Below are 18,367 nucleotides of genomic sequence, written 5' to 3'. Positions count from 1 at the left end.
CTAACCTGTGGATCAATAAGCTCTCTGGGTTACTGCTCCCTTCATAACTCATTAGGTATGAAATATTAAAAACAGATAAAATGCATTAAAAATAGGCAATAAAGGTATATATTTGAAGATGAAAAATTTAACATTTCATAGAAACAACTTTCCGCGCGCCTAAAGTTTATAAAAAATGGGAACCTGTGACGTCATATGCCGGGCAACATTCTACATTTGACACTGCATAATTGATGTATCAATTTCAGTTCACTCTGCACAGCCTAATGTCCTTTCGGTAGATATGAACAAAGTCCTTGCCTCTCATTTTAGCGGGGTTTTAAGCCGAAATTACGCCTGCCTTTGTTACCAAAAGCGAAAAAATGCTAGCGCGACTTCTCCCTGATACCACATACTGTATAAGGGTATGAACTGTTGATCAATTCATATTAATGGGAAAGATTTTTCTGGGATAGGAGGATCTTGAGATATAAAAGCAATCCAACACTTTAAATAAAGATTATGAACATTTATTGTAGAACTGAATCTTTCTTCAACCGCTTACCGATTGTCGTGTGTTTTCTTTGCTTCTGCCTCATGCTTATTGGTCGAACTTATACTACCTATAGTGCTCTGTGAAGCTGCAGTACGTAGGAAGATGCCTCGTTCAGGACGAGCTGTAAGTTGTTAATTATTGTGGCCACCTAGCAATTAGCTGATATATAAAGTAACTATACAATGCATGGGAAGTGTTCAAACTGCATATGAACTCCATAAATCCCTAGCACGAAGCACTTTCAACGTAAATTTACTTTGAAAAAAACCCGCCCTGTTCCTTGCATAGACGATCGCGATGTAAACAAAACGCGAGGCACAGACCGCGAGATGTGTGCTAATTACACGTTTTCAGGTTTTTTAGCAAATGTTATAACTATCTTAGAATAGTAACTCGTGGAAATGATACTAATGGAATTTTGCTTTATTCGGAACACAATAATATACAATATTATATAGTACGAGGAGAGGAGTAGCGTTAATGGAAGAAAAACTAGCATAATTTAATTTTTTTCCTGCAAGACTTTGCAATGAAAAATCACAGTTTTATTCAATTTAGTTTACATATTATTTGTTTGATGCGTTTTGCGTGTAAGCAGATGGAATTTTGTCCATATTAGCTCAGTGTAGGAGTAGGATCCTAATATTATGTAAAATGAGCACTGTTCATCCCATCTCTAGTCCCCACATGGTAAATATTTACTACTTGTACTGAACTAGCTTGTTTTCATTGCCTTTAAATAATTAAGAGGTAATTTGCAGTCTGTAAGGAACTGATATAGTTCATATGAGCTTAGTTATAAAGCTAGTGGTACATTATTGACATTGAAGCTTGTAAGAGGAAGTGTTGAATTTTGACAGAAACTTAGAATGATAGTTAACTTTGTAATGTGAAATTAACCTCTTAGATAATAGTTCTTCCCCTAGAGCATAAGTGTAGACATGTAAACATATAATAGGTAACTTCTTGTTTGACAATATATATCAAATAATTGCAGCTGAAAGTAAACTGTACAGAATGAAAATCTTTGTATCATGATAAGCCAGTTTTTTTAACTGTATTATGTTTTGTGTATGTAATAAAAATGGACTTCTGGATATTGTATTCCTAGATACATTAGGGAAAATACCAAGTCTAAAGATATAACTACAAATTTGCAGTTCTATTTTTGACCTTGGAATTACTTTTACATTTATTTATTTTTTATTCTGTTATCATCATTATTATTATTTTCAATTCATTCATATCCCTGTTAATATTTACATAGCTCTGTTCCATCACTACATTTGCTGGCCTTTGGTTCATCTTTCATTATTAGCTGAAGGCATAAGTCTTCCTGTGCAAGATTATCATTGTTCCCCTTTTTTTCAACCGAAATATGACAACCACAAATAGACTTGTGGCACTCAGTTTATTACTGTCTTCCTCATAACATGTAACTACTTACCTCAACATTTGTAAACATTTTGGTAGTTATTCACATAGTCCAACACTTTCTGTATATCATGTTAAATTTCAGATTTCCACCACAATTGTTAAAAGGTCTGTATTTGAACAAGACTTAAATATCTTTCATAGTGTTAATATTTATTTTCTACTCACCAGCAAGGATCAAAATATTCTTAGCCACATCTTTATATTTGTTAATGTTCACCTACCGTCAATCTTGATTTGTAGTTTATATGCTTCTCACCAGTTTTGTGGTACATCATTTAAACATTTATGCTATTGGTGTACCTATTCCATTTTTTATATATCTTACTTAGAATATAATGAAAAGACATATCTGCTGCAGTCTTGTTTGTTTACTTTTTATACATTGATTATATTGTCTTATAGATAGGTTTCCATTGATACACAGATCCCTTGTTTTTTCTTATTTCTTTTCTGATTATTATTTTGTTTCAGATTGATTGAATATTAATCAAAATATGTGTATTTTCATTTTGAAGTTTTGATTTTTGTTTTGTTTCTAGTGCTGCTGGGTAGTTATTTTTTTTATATTTATACTGGACATGTGTTATTCACTCAGTGTTTTGGTTTTAAGAGTAGGTTGTATCCATGCAGTTTGTAGTACTGAGACTTCAATCTAAGGTACTTAAAACATTGAAAATGAAATAAGTGTCATACACTTTATTTCTTCCATATAAGTTGTTTCTGCTGTCATTTTGAATCCTGCTACTTCAAGTGTGTGGTGATTTTAGACCAGTCCACTATTTTCAGTGTGGTGAATTTAGATCAGTCCATTTTCATAATTTAACAGTTATAATCTGTCAGACATTTTTAGGTAGCATTGTCTCTCATTTGTGAATGGGCAACATTTTTTTTATTTTGTTGAACAGTTTAGATGATCAGAATGATGATTGGTATTTTTTAGCCAAAATTTTAGATAACAATAATGCTGTTGTTGTAACAGTTTCTGGCTGAAAATTGAGCAGAAACATAAATAATACAATTTATCTTAGCTGTTAAGCATATACAGTACATATCCAATATGAATGAATTCAGGTATGTTAACAAATGTGTGAAACACATTTTGACAGTGTGAATAAATGACTTACTCCAATAGAATTTGAACCGTAGGTTGTGTACTTATGAGGCTACATTGATACCGCTTGGACACTATATACATTAAAGGAAGCTACTAGGTGTTTGACCTGTGATTTAGCCATGCCATCTGAGCTACCAAGCATGTATATATTCTATTTCAACTAATCCAGGGATATCACTTGACAAGTATTAAACTTGTTTCAGATATTTGAATGAATGAATGACAAACCCTTCTGGGATTCAAAGCATATACTGTTTACTCATGAAGCTACAATTATGTTCCTCAGACCTGTAGCCTCCCTACATCCTCATGAGCTGCTCTATTGTTGTGGTTGTGCAAAGGCACCCCTCCCTTCCCCAGGGGTCTAGCAACATGCCTATTCATTCTCCAGTTCGTGCCAGGGTGCGTGACCTCCTTTGGTTTGGAGAGGTAAATTAGTTCGGTGGCTTACTGGACTTTAAGGATTGAGTCAGATATTCCCTGAGCCAAGCAGGATATTGCCTGGGCTGACACCACAGTATGTGGCTGTCCCGGACAGTCTCAAGGTGGTGGGTATTCCTGTGATTCCTGGGACATCAGCCCCACAGAAAAATCTTCCAATGGGATTTAGGCCTTCAGGACATCTGCCCCAAGGCTATTTAATTGACTTCTCAGAAAGATAAAGGAAAGTAATGATGTTGATACTTTCAAGAAGAAATTGAAAACATAACTATTTAATGATTGTTACACCCAAGACATGCAAATTAGTGACTTTCATAAAGTGTAATAAATTACTACAATGATGATATAAAGTGTGACTCCCAGAAAGATGAACTGGGAGTTGAGAATAAACCCACAAAAGTAAAGTAGTACCTTTCCAATCTGGTCACCTTCCAGCACTAGGCAGTACATACATATACCAAGGCTTTTTCCCCCTTACAAGAGAGGTAGCCAAAAAGGAAAAGGCATAAAATCATTCCCACCCATTCCATCCCTGAATACACTCCACACCCCTCCACCCTCCCTCTTATCTTAGCACCTCCTGGATGATGGGTCATCCCTGCACCTTGTCCACTGCCCTGGGTCAGAAGCAGTGTCACAAGACACAGCACATCCATGGCAAGGCCGCTTCATTAAATCAGCACGCCCCCCCTCATGCCTAAAAGGAGAAGACTGGGAGAAATCCCTTCGGGCTGCGTCAAATTTTGCTCACACATACTACCCCCCCCCCCCCCGTCCATTCCACCTCATGCATCACAACATCATCCGTATACAACCATTCTCCATTCACCCCTATCTTCTGTCCTCTCCTCTCCTTCCTCAACAGACATTCCCCTCTTCCCCAAAGCCCCCTTCACCCCATCCATCCACCTCATCCTAGGACGTCCCCTCATGTTCACTCCCTCCACATCTGCCTTTCATACCTCTTTTACTAGTCTTTCTTCACTCATTCTTTCCATGTGTCCAAACCATCCTAATACTCTTTCATCAACCCTATCTCCCAACTCCCTTTCCACCCCCGTTCTCCTCCTCACCTCCTCATTTCTCACTCTATCTAGCCTAGTAACCCCAACCATACTTCTCAGACACCTCATCTCAAACACATTCAAACTCCTTCTCTCTTCCTCTCTTATGTTCCATGTTTCTGTCCCATACAGTGCTGTTGGCACAATCACTCCTTCATATAGTCTCCTCTTAGCATCCATTCCCAAATGTCTATTCCTCATTACACTCTTTAATCCACCAAGGCATTTACTCGCTTCTCTCAATCTACATTCTACCTCCACCTTCACTCCACCTTTTCCTGCCACAGTTGCACCCAAATATCTAAAACTATCCATCTCCTCCAGTTGCTCTCCTTTAATGCTCACTAACAGTCTACTGCCACTTTCACCCCTTGTACATCTCATCACCTTACTTTTACCCACATTTATCTTTAGCTTTCTTCTATCACATACTCTCCCAAACTCTGTCACCAACTTCCTCAATCCCTCCTCCGATCCTGCCACAAGCGCAGTGTCGTCAGCAAACAACAGCTGGCTCACCTCCCACTTTTCTCCATTTTCTTTAACCATCTCCAATCCCTGACCCATTACCCTTGCATTTACCTCTCGCACCACCCCATCCATGTATAAGTTGAACAGCCAGGGCGACATAACGCATCCTTGACGAAGTCCCACCTATACCTTGAACCACTCACTCTCTCCATTTCTAATCCTGACACAAGCTCTACTACTCTCATAAAAACTCTTGGCAGCTCCTAGAAGCTCTCCTCCTATCCCATATACAGTCAAAGCCCTTGTATCCGGCACCAATGGGGCCGAAGACGTACCGGATACGGGAAGGGATATTAAAAAAAATACATTTATTTACATTGTTCTTTTACTTATTAATAGATATTAATTCGCTTTAATAATAAACACATCCACATATCTATATATTGTAAATTCTATCAGTATAGAGTAAATCCAATCAATATACATCAGTTATAATCATCACAGCATTACCAGTTATCTAATTCATCATCTGATAATTTTACGACGGAGTTGTGAATGGCCGCGTTCAGTGTTGGTGGCTGAGAGGGTGCATTCACCTCTACACTCGAGTTTACTTTCACTAAATTTTGTACCAACTTTCATAAAATATATGATGTCTCTGCTTAGAATTTTTTCCTCCTTGTTTGTGCACTGTTCTGCAAATTTCACAAACACTGCTAGACCCTTCGCTGCATCCTGCCACGACACTTTCATCTCAGGGTCGTCTTCTTCACTATCTGCCTCTGTCGTTTTCGCGTGTTCATCGGGAAGTGATTGTAAAATTTCATCATCACTAAGTGAGAATGTTGCTGCTCGGTCACTGTCCATATCTACACAAACTTGTATCGCTTCGTCACTAATGCAAAGTTTAGCGCGACAACCCATCTTTCAATTCTTTCTTGCCGATGGAAAACCCTCAAATTTCTTATTCCCTTCCTGATCTTCAAACATTATTTGCGAATATGATTTTCTCTAACATCGCATTAGAGTTTGTTGTTTTTCATCCTCCCAAGCTAGCGATTCCATAAAAATAGCATCTTTAACATTAAGCCTACGTTGGAATTCGGAAATGCTACCGCCCTCAAAATAAACTAGTTTGCGCATAGAACTTTTCCGATAATTCTTTTTAAAGTTTTGAATCACTCCTTGATCCGTGGGCTGGATCACACTTGTTACGTTCGGCGGTAAATACACAATAGAAATGTTTCCATTGCTCAGTTCCTCAGCTTTACTGTTGTCGAGTAGGAGAATAAATTTGCTGTCCTCTAGAAGTCTTTTCGTTTTTTCATTTTCTTTCACTGATGGGACAAACACATGCTTGAGCCAGTTCATGAATGTTTCTGAGTCCATCCATGGGTTATTTTGTGGGCGATAATCCACTGGCAAGTTATATTAGATTTTTAAAACAACGTGGCTTCCGGTATTCTTCCTTTAGTATTTTTCTCTTTTTGCCTTTCTTCAATCTTCTACATATATCCACCTCCTTCTGCTTAAGTGAAAGCACCACTGAGAAACCCTGGTGGCGGCGAGAGCAACTACAACCACGCGCAGGGATTTTAAACACATGCGGGGATTTTTTTTTTTTTTTTTTTTTTTTTTTTTATCACAATTTTTTGATTTTCGTGAAAAATATGCCGGTTATTTGAAGTGCCGGATACAAGAAGGCCAGATACCAGGGCTTTTACTGTATCTGCATAACCTCCCACAGTGCCTTTCTGTCTACCCTATCGTAAGCCTTTTCCAGATCCATAAAAGCCCAAAAAACATCCTTCCCCTTTCCTATAGCTTTCTCACATATCTGTCTTACCACAAAGATCTGATCTACACAACCTCTACCCGTCCTAAATCCACACTGTTCCTCACCAATTACTCCCTCTGTTCTTCTAATCCTCTCAATCAAGATCCTTCCATAAGCCTTCCCATCTACACTTATCAAGCTAATCCCTCTGAAACTACTACATTCACACTTGTCCCCCTTTCCCTTGTAAAGTGGAACTATACAGGCACTCCTCCAGTCCTCCGGCACTCTACCCTCTCTCCAGCAAACATTAAATAACCTCACCAGCCAGTCCACCATCACTGTACCTCCTTTTTTTTAGACATTCTGCATGGCATCCATCCAGACCTGGTGCCTTACCTGCTTTCATCATCTTAACAACTGCCTTCACTTCATCCTTCCTTATTTCTCCTCCATTTTCCTCACTCATCACGGTCATTTTCATAGCATTTCCCACTGCAACTATCTCTCCCTATCCTCCTTCACATTTAGCAACTCCCAAAAATATTCTGCCCATCTTCCCCTTACTGCCTTCTCTTCCATTATCATCTCTCCATCTGCACCTTTTACCTTTTCTTCTCTACTTGATTCACCTCCTCTTCCTCTCTTAATTTCTTTCCAAAACATCTTTTTATTACTTTCAAAATTTTCTGTCATACTCTTACCCCACTTCACATCTGCTCTCCTCTTTGCCTCCTTTACCTTTTGCTTTACTTCTCTTTTCTTTGTACCTCTCATATGACTCCCTCGTCCTATTTTGTAACCAATCTGTGAAAGCTCGCTTATTCTCTTCTACAACCTTCTTTGTTTACTCATCCCACCATTGACTACCCTTCCTTCTATTTCCTCCTGTCCTTGTTCCACACACCATCTTTGCACACTTTGTGACTCCCTCCTTGAACCATCCCCATTCCTCCTCCACACCTAGCTCTACTCTATCCTTCACTCCTTCCCACTTCTCCTTCAGCTTCTTCTTATACTCCTTCTCCTTTTCCTTTTCATTTAAGGAGTTCACTCTAAGCACCTCCCTACCTTTTGTCCCTTTCCTCTTTCTCCATCTATCCTCCACTCTCAACTTCCCTTCCACCAAAAAATGATCTGATATTCCCCCACCCTCTCCCCTTAGCACATGCACATCCTTAACTCTTCCTATCCTAATCCTATTTACCACTACATAATCCATCAATGCTCTATCTACCACCCTTCCATCCACAACCCTCTCCCATGTGTACTTATGCTTGACTTTCTTCCGAAACACTGTATTTGCTATCATCAACTCTCTTTCTAGACACATTTCCACCATCAACTCTCCACTACGATTCTTTCCTGGAACTCCACATTTCCCCACCACTCCATCAATTGGACCATTTCCTACCCTAGCATTAAGGTCTCCCAGTACTATTACATTGACAATTCTCCCTAAATCCTCTATGCATTCATTTAAATCTATCCAAAAGGCCTCCCTTTCTTCTATACTCTTCTCACTGGCAGGCCCATATGCACTTACAAAGACCCACATCTCCTTTCCCAGTTTCACCTTCATCCACATTATCCTTGAGGAAACCTCCTTCCACTCCACTACACGTTTACCTATCTCTTCACTTACTAGAATAGCCACCCCTTCCCTCCCTCGCCCTCTCTTCACTCCTGATAACCTCCCACTTACACTCCCAAAATTACACTCACCCTTCCCTTTCAACTTAGTTTCACTCAAAGCCAACACATCCATCTTTCTTCTCATCTGTACCACATCCACGCACATTAAAAGACCCAAACCTTAGGGTGCTGGTCGGAAAACTCCCAGACCCTCTTATGCCTTTACTTTTTCGTTTAGGAATGTCCCCTGTGGGGCTACAAGGAGAAGGATGCCTAGTCCCAATCCCCGTCCTTTTCTTCTCACCTCTTACGATCCAAGTGGAAATACTTGGTAGCAGTGTTCTTTTCCCCCACCACAGGGAATAGCACTAGGCAGTACCAACCTAAAATAGGCCTGGCTAAAGAATTAGACTGTCCCACATTTAACCATTACAGAGAGGACACACCTCAGCTTATCCTACTCCACCTGGCCATACCCAGACAACAACACATATATATATATATATATATTTTTTTTTGTGAATTTGCACTTGTCTCGTGGTTATTGCCAGTTACTTGGGAGCCATGGATTTCTTGGAAGAAAGACCTAGAGCAATGGATTGATTGATTGTTAATTCTCCCCTCATGGTGGATGGGGTAGTGGGAAGGTAAAGCTGTATTTCAGTGTATACATTCAATGTTCCTCTGGTGGAGGTGGGCATGCAACATGCTCCCATCAAATCCACCAAGTAGCAAGGGTGGTGTAAACAATGCATAAGCACTTCAAGCCAAGCCAGAAGTGAAGCTCCAGCAGGTTCTCCATGTAGAGGGTATGAAACACTCCCTCCACAAGGATGACTGACTAACCATTGTTTGAATTGAGAATTAGAATGGCTATAGTAATTCTTGAGGTAAATAGATTGGTTAGTGGTGAAATCTTTGGCAATGATTACACCTACTGGAAAGACCACAGTAATGGGGCCCTCATGGGGGTTAGCTACAGGCATAGCTAACTGACTATAGCCTGCCATTGTATAGGTTACTTTGGTTGATGAATGTATGATACTGGTGATGTCAAAGCAAACTTTAGGCTTCATTTATCTGTATAGTGTGCTCTTACAGAGGCATGTAAACTGAGATTTTTTTTTTTATGTCAAACGACACGTAAGTCATGGTGGATAGTGGATGATAACTACAATAAAAGTGGATGGTACTTTTAACAATAACATTGGATGGGGATAATAAAAATAATGGTATTAGTAAACTGTAACAATAACGATACCAGTGGGCGGTAACAATAATAACAGGCCTAATTAATATTTACAACAATGGAAGGTATGGATAATGATAACAGTGGACGGTAAGAATAATGTTAAAAGTGTGTGATAATAATGATAACATTGGACAGGAATAATAATGTTGACAGTTTATATTAACAGTAGATGGTAACAATAAATACAACAGAGGATGGTTATTATATACAGACACTCCTCAACTTACGTTCATTCGTTCATTCATTTTAGTTTAGCACGCTCTCCGTAGTACGAGACGTTCAAATGATACTTACGTATGACGCCGCGTCCATTGTTTACATGGCACAAACGACAGACTGAACGTGTCGTGCCTCCTCCTCCTCCACCATCTCACTTTATGTTGCTTGAATTTAATTTATTTGAAATTAATGTTATCATTTTACAATGTTATGTTTATAATTAATGATTTAGGGGTGTTTTATAAGATACGGTAATAGAATTTATGGATGTATAGTACAGTATGAATGGTCATACATTACTGGAACGTACAGTAACAACTTACGTTCATTTTCACGTTACGTTCGGCCATTCGGAACGTAAGTTGAGGAGCGTCTGTACACACTTGTTTGGGGTGACCTCAATGTGGTTACTTGCACTGATAAAGCTGTCTATGAAGTGTTTGTTGGTCCCCGTGGCAGTGGAATAAGAGTTCTCTCCTTTTGAATTTCTGCAAAGTTCTAGAGGATTAAGGATTTTTGTCTCTTGGTTCCAGAGACAAGAGCCACACCAATAGACTTCATGGCAATGTCGTAGGTGTGGCAGAAATCAGTGACGTGCTTGTTTATTACTTGCTGGGAAATCCTTCATAACAGCAGGATTTACCAGAGTGCTGACTTTGTTAGAACTAATCATAGACTTGCAGTTGCAACACTGTGGTCAAGTCTAGGACAATCCTGATGTGTAAATGAAGATTTTATCAAGAGAAGATCATGATGTGTATGCTCGGGAGTATATCTTGGCATCTCCATTCCATTTGAATTGTTTGTTGCTCTAGAGGACCCTGAAATTCTTAACTGTAGGATGCTTTCTAATAAGAAGTTGAAAGCTGTCAAGAGTGCATTAATGTCCAAGGTTAAGAAAGGGTCTTGTAGAGGGATAAAGTGTTATGTCAGAAGAGTTGTTGAGAGGTATCTCAATGGAAATGACCTCAGATGTGCTACTGAATAGTTGATAGGCACCTGTTGTTAAATATGGATGGGTGTGGAGCTTGCTGGGGTTGAGCAGTTTTACATGGCTGGCCCTCTGAGTGGCCAAATTTCCCTGGCTGGTGTCTGGGTTGCAATCTTCCAACTGCACATTGCAAGACATCCATACAAAATCACAGAATCATTCAATTAATCATTGCCTGGAGTTTCACTAAATGGAAAACTCACAGCCCCATAGTGGCTGGCAACTCTCCTTGGAACCTTTCCATGTATCAATAATGAGTGAAAAATGAGGAGCTAAAAATGGAAAATATTTTCAATACCAAAAACATGCAAAGCATTGGAAAATGGCAAGAGCTGTAAGATACTATCTTTGAACTATTCCTTGAGAAATAATTTCATTACCAAAGTAAAAGAGGAGAAAGATTTGGGAGTATTGATAAAAGACAGCCTGTCATCTCACAGACATATCAGTAAGATTATGGGAGAGATGTATGGACTACTGCAGAAAGTGAAAGTGACTTTTCACAATATGGATGAACAGGTGATGAAAAGAACTGATAGAAACCTTGATCCATCCAAGATTATATGCATCAGTGGTATGGTCCCCACATAGAGTGAAGAATATAAGAAAGATTGAGAGAATACACAGGGCAGGAACCAAACGGGTTCCCAGCCTAGCAGATAAGCCATTTGAGGAGAGAAATACCTTTGGATCTACTAACATTGAAAGAGTCATGCTAAAGAGGATATACTACATTGGCAGAAGAGATTTCATGATTAAGAGATGGGAGAGCTGGAAGATATGAGAAAAATTGAAAGACTAAATATCCAAAAGATGTGAAGAAATATTTTTCCATACAGATACATATATGCTTGGAATAGCTTTGCAGGTTATTTAGCCAATGTTAGAATGATACGTGAATACAGTAACAATCTCACTAGACAACCCCTTCAACATAACCAACATCCCCTTACATAACATGTGCTCACCGTCCCAAATAAGATAAACATGGGTGAATTTTTAGACAAACCACCCTTCCCAGTACAGATAACCATAGAACTTTAAGAGAAAATACAACTTATATACAAGAGAACACTCATAAATGACAAAAAATCATATTGGGAAGATTGCACTGGAGAGATAGGGAAAATTTTAGATACCAATTCCCATCAATAGATGTAGCACTGGGTGAAATTAGCAACCATCCAGAAGGCAAGCAAAAGATTTCCTAGGATCTACTGGAAAGAACACAGTCCCAATTACAAATAATAGGTAGCCATGCAAAAGAAAAAGAGAAACATGACCTAACTGAACAAGGATAAGAAAAACTACATCGGCTAAACAAAATCATTACTAAGCTGAAAGAAAATTGTGGGGAATACAGTAGATTGGAAACAAGTAATGTAACATTGTGGAAAGTAGTTAAAAACTGTAAATGAACAACTCCCCCACCTACCCATATAGGATTTGGAGTAACTTGGGAAATTGCCATCACCAAAACAGCAGTACATCATCAGTAAGTACATCTCCAAAACAAGTCTATAAAGATGTAGAAGGGACAATAAAAGAAATAAGGAAAGTCCCATGCCAAAAGCCCAGAAAAAACTCATACACTGAAGGCCCAGACAAGATATCCATCAGAAATTCCTTGGCTCAATAGCAATAAAAGCTTTATTTGTATCTTCAACCACTCATGGTTGCACACTAATTTTTCAACTATCTGGAAAAGAGTTAGCATAATACCCATATTAAAAGCAAACAAACCACCAGAAAAGTATATCATTCAAACCCATTTCATTACCACTCATGGTTGCACAGTAATATTTCAACCATCTGGAAAAGAGTTAGCATAATATCCATATTAAAAGCAAACAAACCACCAGAAAACTATATAATTCAAACCCATTTCATTACCTTTTCTTTTTGATTTAGGAATTTGCCCCTTGGGGCTACAGGGAGAAGGATGCCTAGTCCCTCTCCCCGTCCCTTTCTTCTCGCCTCTTACGATCCAAGTGGGAAAACTTGGTGGCAGTATTCTTTTCCCCCACCACAGGGAATTCCCCCAATCAGAAAGAGAATACTCAGAGAAATGGTACAGGACAGCAACAAGGGGTTGGGGGACAGCATAACGGAGAAAGGAGATGTGGGTCTTTGTAAGTGCATATGGGCCGGGCAGTGAGAAGAGCATGGAAGAAAGGGAGGCCTTTTGGATAGATTTAAATGAGTGCATAGAGGGTTTAGGAAGAAATGTCAATGTAATAGTACTGGGAGACCTTAATGCTAGAGTGGGAAATGGTCCAATCGATGGAGTGGTTGGGAAGTGTGGAGTTCCAGGAAAGAATCGTAGTGGAGAGTTGATGGTGGAAATGTGTCTAGAAAGAGAGTTGATGATAGCAAATACAGTGTTTCGGAAGAAAGTCAAGCATAAGTACACATGGGAGAGGGTGGTGGAGGGAAGGGTGGTAGATAGAGCGCTAATGGATTATGTAGTGGTAAATAGGATTATGATAGGAAGAGTTAAGGATGTACATGTGCTAAGGGGAGAGGGTGGGGGAATATCAGATCATTTTTTGGTGGAAGGTAAGTTGAGAGTGGAGGATAGATGGAGAAGGAGGAAAGGGACAAAAGGTAGGGAGGTTCTTAGAGTGAACTCCTTGAATGAAAAGGAAAAGGAGAAGGAGTATGAAAAGAAGCTGAAGGAGGAGTGGGAGGGAGTAAAGGATAGAGCAGAGATGGGTGTGGAGGAGGAATGGGGATGGTTCAAGGAGGGAGTCTTAAAGTGTGCAAGGATGGTGTGTGGAACAAGAAGGACAGGGGGAAATAGAAGAAAGGGTAGTGAATGGTGGGATGAGGAAACAAAGAAGGTTGTAGAAGAGAAGAAGCGAGCATTCACATATTGGTTACAAAAGAGGACAGGGGAGTCATATGAGACGTACAAAGAAAAGAAAAGAGAAGTAAAGCAAAAGGTAAAGGAGGCAAAGAGGAGAGCAGATGTGAAATGGGGTAGGAGTATGACAGAAAATTTTGAAAGTAATAAAAAGATGTTTTGGAAAGAAATTAAGAGAGGAAGAGGAGGCGAATCAAGTAGGGAAGAAAAGGTAAAAGGTACAGATGGAGAGTTGATAATGGAAGAGATGGCAGTGAGGGGAAGATGGGCAGAATATTTTAGGGAGTTGCTGAATGTGAAGGAGGATAGGGAAGGAAAGATAGCTGCAGTGGGAAATACGAAGAAAATGAGAGTGATGAGTGAGGAGAATGGAGGAGAAATAAGGAAGGATGAGGTGAAGGCAGTTGTAAAGATGATGAAAGCAGGTAAGGCACCTGGTCTGGATGGATGTCATGCAGAATGTCTGAAAAAGGGAGGTTCAGTGATGGTGGACTGGTTGGTGAGATTATTTAATGTTTGCTGGAGAGAGGGTAGAGTACCGGAGGACTGGAGTATTGCCTGTATAGTTCCTCTTTACAAGGGAAAAGGGGACAAGTGTGAATGTAGTAATTTCAGAGGGATTAGCCTGTTGAGTGTAGTAGGGAAGGCTTATGGGAGAATCTTAATTGAGAGGATTAGGAGAGGAACAGAAGGAGTAATTGGTGAGGAACAGTGTGGATTTAGGACGGGTAGAGGTTGTGTAGATCAGATCTTTGTGGTAAGACAGATATGTGAGAAAGCTATAGGAAAGGGGAAGGATGTTTTTTGGGCTTTTATGGATCTGGAAAAGGCTTATGATAGGGTAGACAGAAAGGCACTGTGGGAGGTTATGCAGATTTATGGGATAGGAGGAAAGCTTTTGGGAGCTGTCAAGAGTTTTTATGAGAGTAGTAGAGCATGTGTTAGGATTGGAAATGGAGAGAGTGAGTGGTTTGAAGTAAAGGTGGGACTTCGTCAAGGATGCGTTATGTCGCCCTGGCTGTTCAACTTATACATGGATGGGGTGGTGCGAGAGGTGAATGCTAGGGTAGTGAGTCAGGGATTGGAGATGGTTAAAGAAAATGGAGAAAAGTGGGAGGTGAGCCAGCTGTTGTTTGCGGACGACACTGCGCTTGTGGCAGGGTCAGAGGAGGGATTGAGGAAGCTGGTGGCAGAGTTTGGGAGAGTATGTGATAGAAGAAAGCTAAAGATAAATGTGGGTAAAAGTAAGGTGATGAGATGTACAAGGGGTGAAAGTGGCAGTAGACTGGAAGTGAACATTAAGGGAGAGCGACTGGAGGAAGTGGATAGTTTTAGATACTTGGGTGCAAGTGTAGCAGGAAAAGGTGGAGTGAAGGTGGAGGTAGAATGTAGATTGAGAGAAGCGAGTAAATGCCTTGGTGGTTTAAAGAGTGTAATGAGAAATAGACATTTGGGAATGGATGCGAAGAGGAGACTGTATGAAGGAGTGATTGTGCCAACAGCACTGTATGGGGCAGAAACGTGGAACATAAGAGAAGAAGAGAGAAGGAGTTTGAATGTGTTTGAGATGAGGTGTCTGAGAAGTATGGTGGGGGTTACTAGGCTAGATAGAGTGAGAAATGAGGAGGTGAGGAGGAGAACAGGGGTGAAAAAGGATTTGGGAGAGAGGGTTGATGAAAGAATATTAGGATGGTTTGGACACATGGAAAGAATGAGTGAAGAAAGACTAGTAAAAGAGGTATGGAAGGCAGATGTGGAGGGAGTGAACATGAGGGGACGTCCTAGGATGAGGTGGATGGATGGGGTGAAGGGGGCTTTGGGGAAGAGGGGAATGTCTGTTGAGGAAGGAAGGGAGAGGACGGAAGACAGAGGTGAGTGGAGAATGGTTGTATATGGATGATGTTGTGACTGCATGGGGAGAAATGGGCGGGGGGTGGGGTAGTGTGTGTGAGTGAGTTTTGACGCAGCATGAAGGGATTTCTCCCCGTCCTCTCTTTATATGCAAGGGGGGACGGAGAGGGGGGGTCGCCGATTAAATGAAGCGGCCTTGCTGTGGATGTGCTGTGTCCTGCGACACTGCTTCTGACCCAGGGCGGTGGGCAGGGTGCAGGGATGACCCGTCATCCAGGAGGTGCTCAGATGAGAGGAAGGGTGGGAGGGGTGTGGAGTGTATTTAGGGATGAAATGGGTGGGAGTGTTTTTATGCCTTTCCCTTTTTGGCTACCTCCCTTGGAAGGGGGAAAAAGCCTTGGTATATGTATGTATGTATGTATTTCATTACCATCCATCGTAGACAAGCTGATGGAAAGATCAATAGCAGGAAGATATGTAACAAAATTTCCCACCTCCCCTAATCAATTAGGATTCAGAGAGACATGCACAAATTGCTCAGAAGCATCATCCAAGAAATACTGGTGGGATTCAACAAGAAATCTCCACCAGAAGGAATGATCATGGTAACATAAAGAAAGTACTATATTTGACAAAGTTCCCAGACACATGCTGTCAAAGAACATCTTGGTAGGGAGATGATGCAGAATAACCCAAAAATAACCAAATATCTTGGACAAAATTACTGTACTGTGGAATTCCTCAAGGAATAATGCTATTCAATCCCTTCACAAGTAATCTCTCAACCCCAGATCCAGAACTTAATATTGAATATTAATGCATTCACACAGATAATTTAACAGGTATAACTCAGGATAGAAACTACAAAATAGATGCCAAGAACACCCAAGCCTAACACAAACTAGAGCAATGGCTCAGAATTAATAGAATTGAAGCCTCACCCCAGAAATTCATAACATTGCTCACTCCAGACAACTATGAATTAAAAACATACCCAGTAGTGAAATTAAATGGCCAAATCCTCCCATTGGAAAATACCGGTAATCCTAAAATTCCAGGCCTCATTTATGATATTTCTATGACCTTCAGTCCACATGTCAAAGGTCTGATAGTGAAAAGAAACCCAATTCATTGCAAATACAGGCTTCTGACAACAGAAGGAAACTGTAATTAATATCTTTCAACCATTCATAACAACCACCTTCAGCTACACTTCCACAGCATGGCTCTTCCCTTAAAAGAGAGAACAAATCATCACACTCACTACGTGACCAATATTTCCAGATGTCAGCCTCATAGAAAAATCTCTTGAAAAGTATGAACCATATAGTCACACTTGTGTTCCGAACACCATCCTGCTCTAAGACAGTATCACCACAGAATAGGCTTACCCACAATATCACACTGACTTAGATGGCACCACCACACTGACAACACTGAACATCTTGTACAATACTTCACACTAACAATCCCTACTCGACAAATTGTTTCTACCTTGATTGACCTGTTGTTGGTTACCTGGCAGTGATGGATCTCATGCAAAAAAGATCAGGGTGAAGAGATTGATTGATCATAGTTTCTGGTGTTTCTTTGATATGTGATGTGAGGGGTCAGTGAATTCAAAGGTTCTTGCATAGAGTTTTGTACCAATTATTCTTGTTCTGCTCCATGAGGAGGATTTTGATCTCTTGGGTGTAGATATAGAATTGGTGGTTTAATGCAGTCAGTTGTTATTCTTTAGGCTTTAGTTTGTATTGTTTATAGATTGACTTTGTTATTTAACTGTTGGATACCATGCTTTGGATGCATAGTTGAATGTTGTTCGTACACAAAGTGACAAGTGTTTCTACTGTCCTGTGTTTGCTACTGTAGTAAGTTTTTTTCAGCTTTCATCATAAGGTCTTTTGTCCAAAGGGTGATCATTTGTGTCAGATGTGAGGCCAATTATTTATTTATTTGTTTATTTTTTGTCAAGTCAGAAGGTACTTATAGCACGCCAACGGAGAACTTTTGGTTGATAATTAGGTCATGCTAGGAATAGGTTCATGATAAAGTTGATAACATTATTATGATAAGAAAAATAAATATGAGAGGAACAATAATTTTCTAAAAAGTAAGTGTGTACTTCATTTCTCATCTTGACAGATTTAAATCTGTGTATGTTGAAAATCAGTGAATGCAATTATGTATTCATGCAATACAGTTGCAAAGCAACAGTTGTGTCTGGTGTGTATTTGTTTTAAATGAATTTTGTTTCTTTCTGTCCAGCAGTCGACCAAGGTTAAGGATAAAGATGTAAGTTCTGTATTGCCCATATTCTATTTCAGTATAATTTACAGTGTTTCATTCTGTTGGAACTTTTTTCAAATGTATATAGTGTATTCATGCATGATATAAGCAAGCTTATGCCTGTGCAGATATGTTGAGTGTTTTACTTTTGGTTTCTTAATCATAAAATAATTTTTATTTATTTGTTTATTTTTATTTATTGATTTATTAATTGTAAATTATAGTTGCAATTGAGTAGTAATGAGCACCACTAATGTTTTAATCATTAGTGGTGGTCTTGTCATTCAATGTTCATCAAAAATGTAATTTGGTGCAATGCTGGTAATTGTAAATGATGTCATCAACATGTTCTCGTGCTGTAGTAGTTAAGCAGTTGGTGGATCCAAGTGGGCCTGAGGGGCCTGAAACCCCCCACTTGTTCTTAA

General features: G+C 39.7%; 1 protein-coding gene across 3 annotated transcripts in view; it reads left to right on the top strand.

Annotated features, from left to right (window-relative positions):
* Positions 1–536: 536 nt before the first annotated feature.
* The window catches only part of sno (Protein strawberry notch), a 111,583-nt gene continuing 93,752 nt past the window's right edge, over positions 537–18,367 (top strand). For 2 of the 3 annotated variants that reach the window (XM_076184095.1, XM_076184092.1), the window contains exons 1-2: positions 613–658; positions 17,922–17,948. In XM_076184095.1, coding sequence (XP_076040210.1) covers positions 638–658; positions 17,922–17,948 — 48 coding nt within the window. In that variant the 5' untranslated portion in view covers positions 613–637. Of the gene's footprint in view, positions 659–17,921; positions 17,949–18,367 lie in introns of all 3 variants that reach the window. The other variant, XM_076184093.1, reaches the window with a different exon arrangement.

Source organism: Oratosquilla oratoria, chromosome 4 (genome assembly GCF_046742065.1).
Source record: "Oratosquilla oratoria isolate Oo_2021 chromosome 4, ASM4674206v1, whole genome shotgun sequence".
NCBI classification, from domain to species: domain Eukaryota; kingdom Metazoa; phylum Arthropoda; class Malacostraca; order Stomatopoda; family Squillidae; genus Oratosquilla; species Oratosquilla oratoria.
Note: the sequence above shows the minus strand (reverse complement) of the source record. Positions and strands in the feature narration are given on the sequence as shown.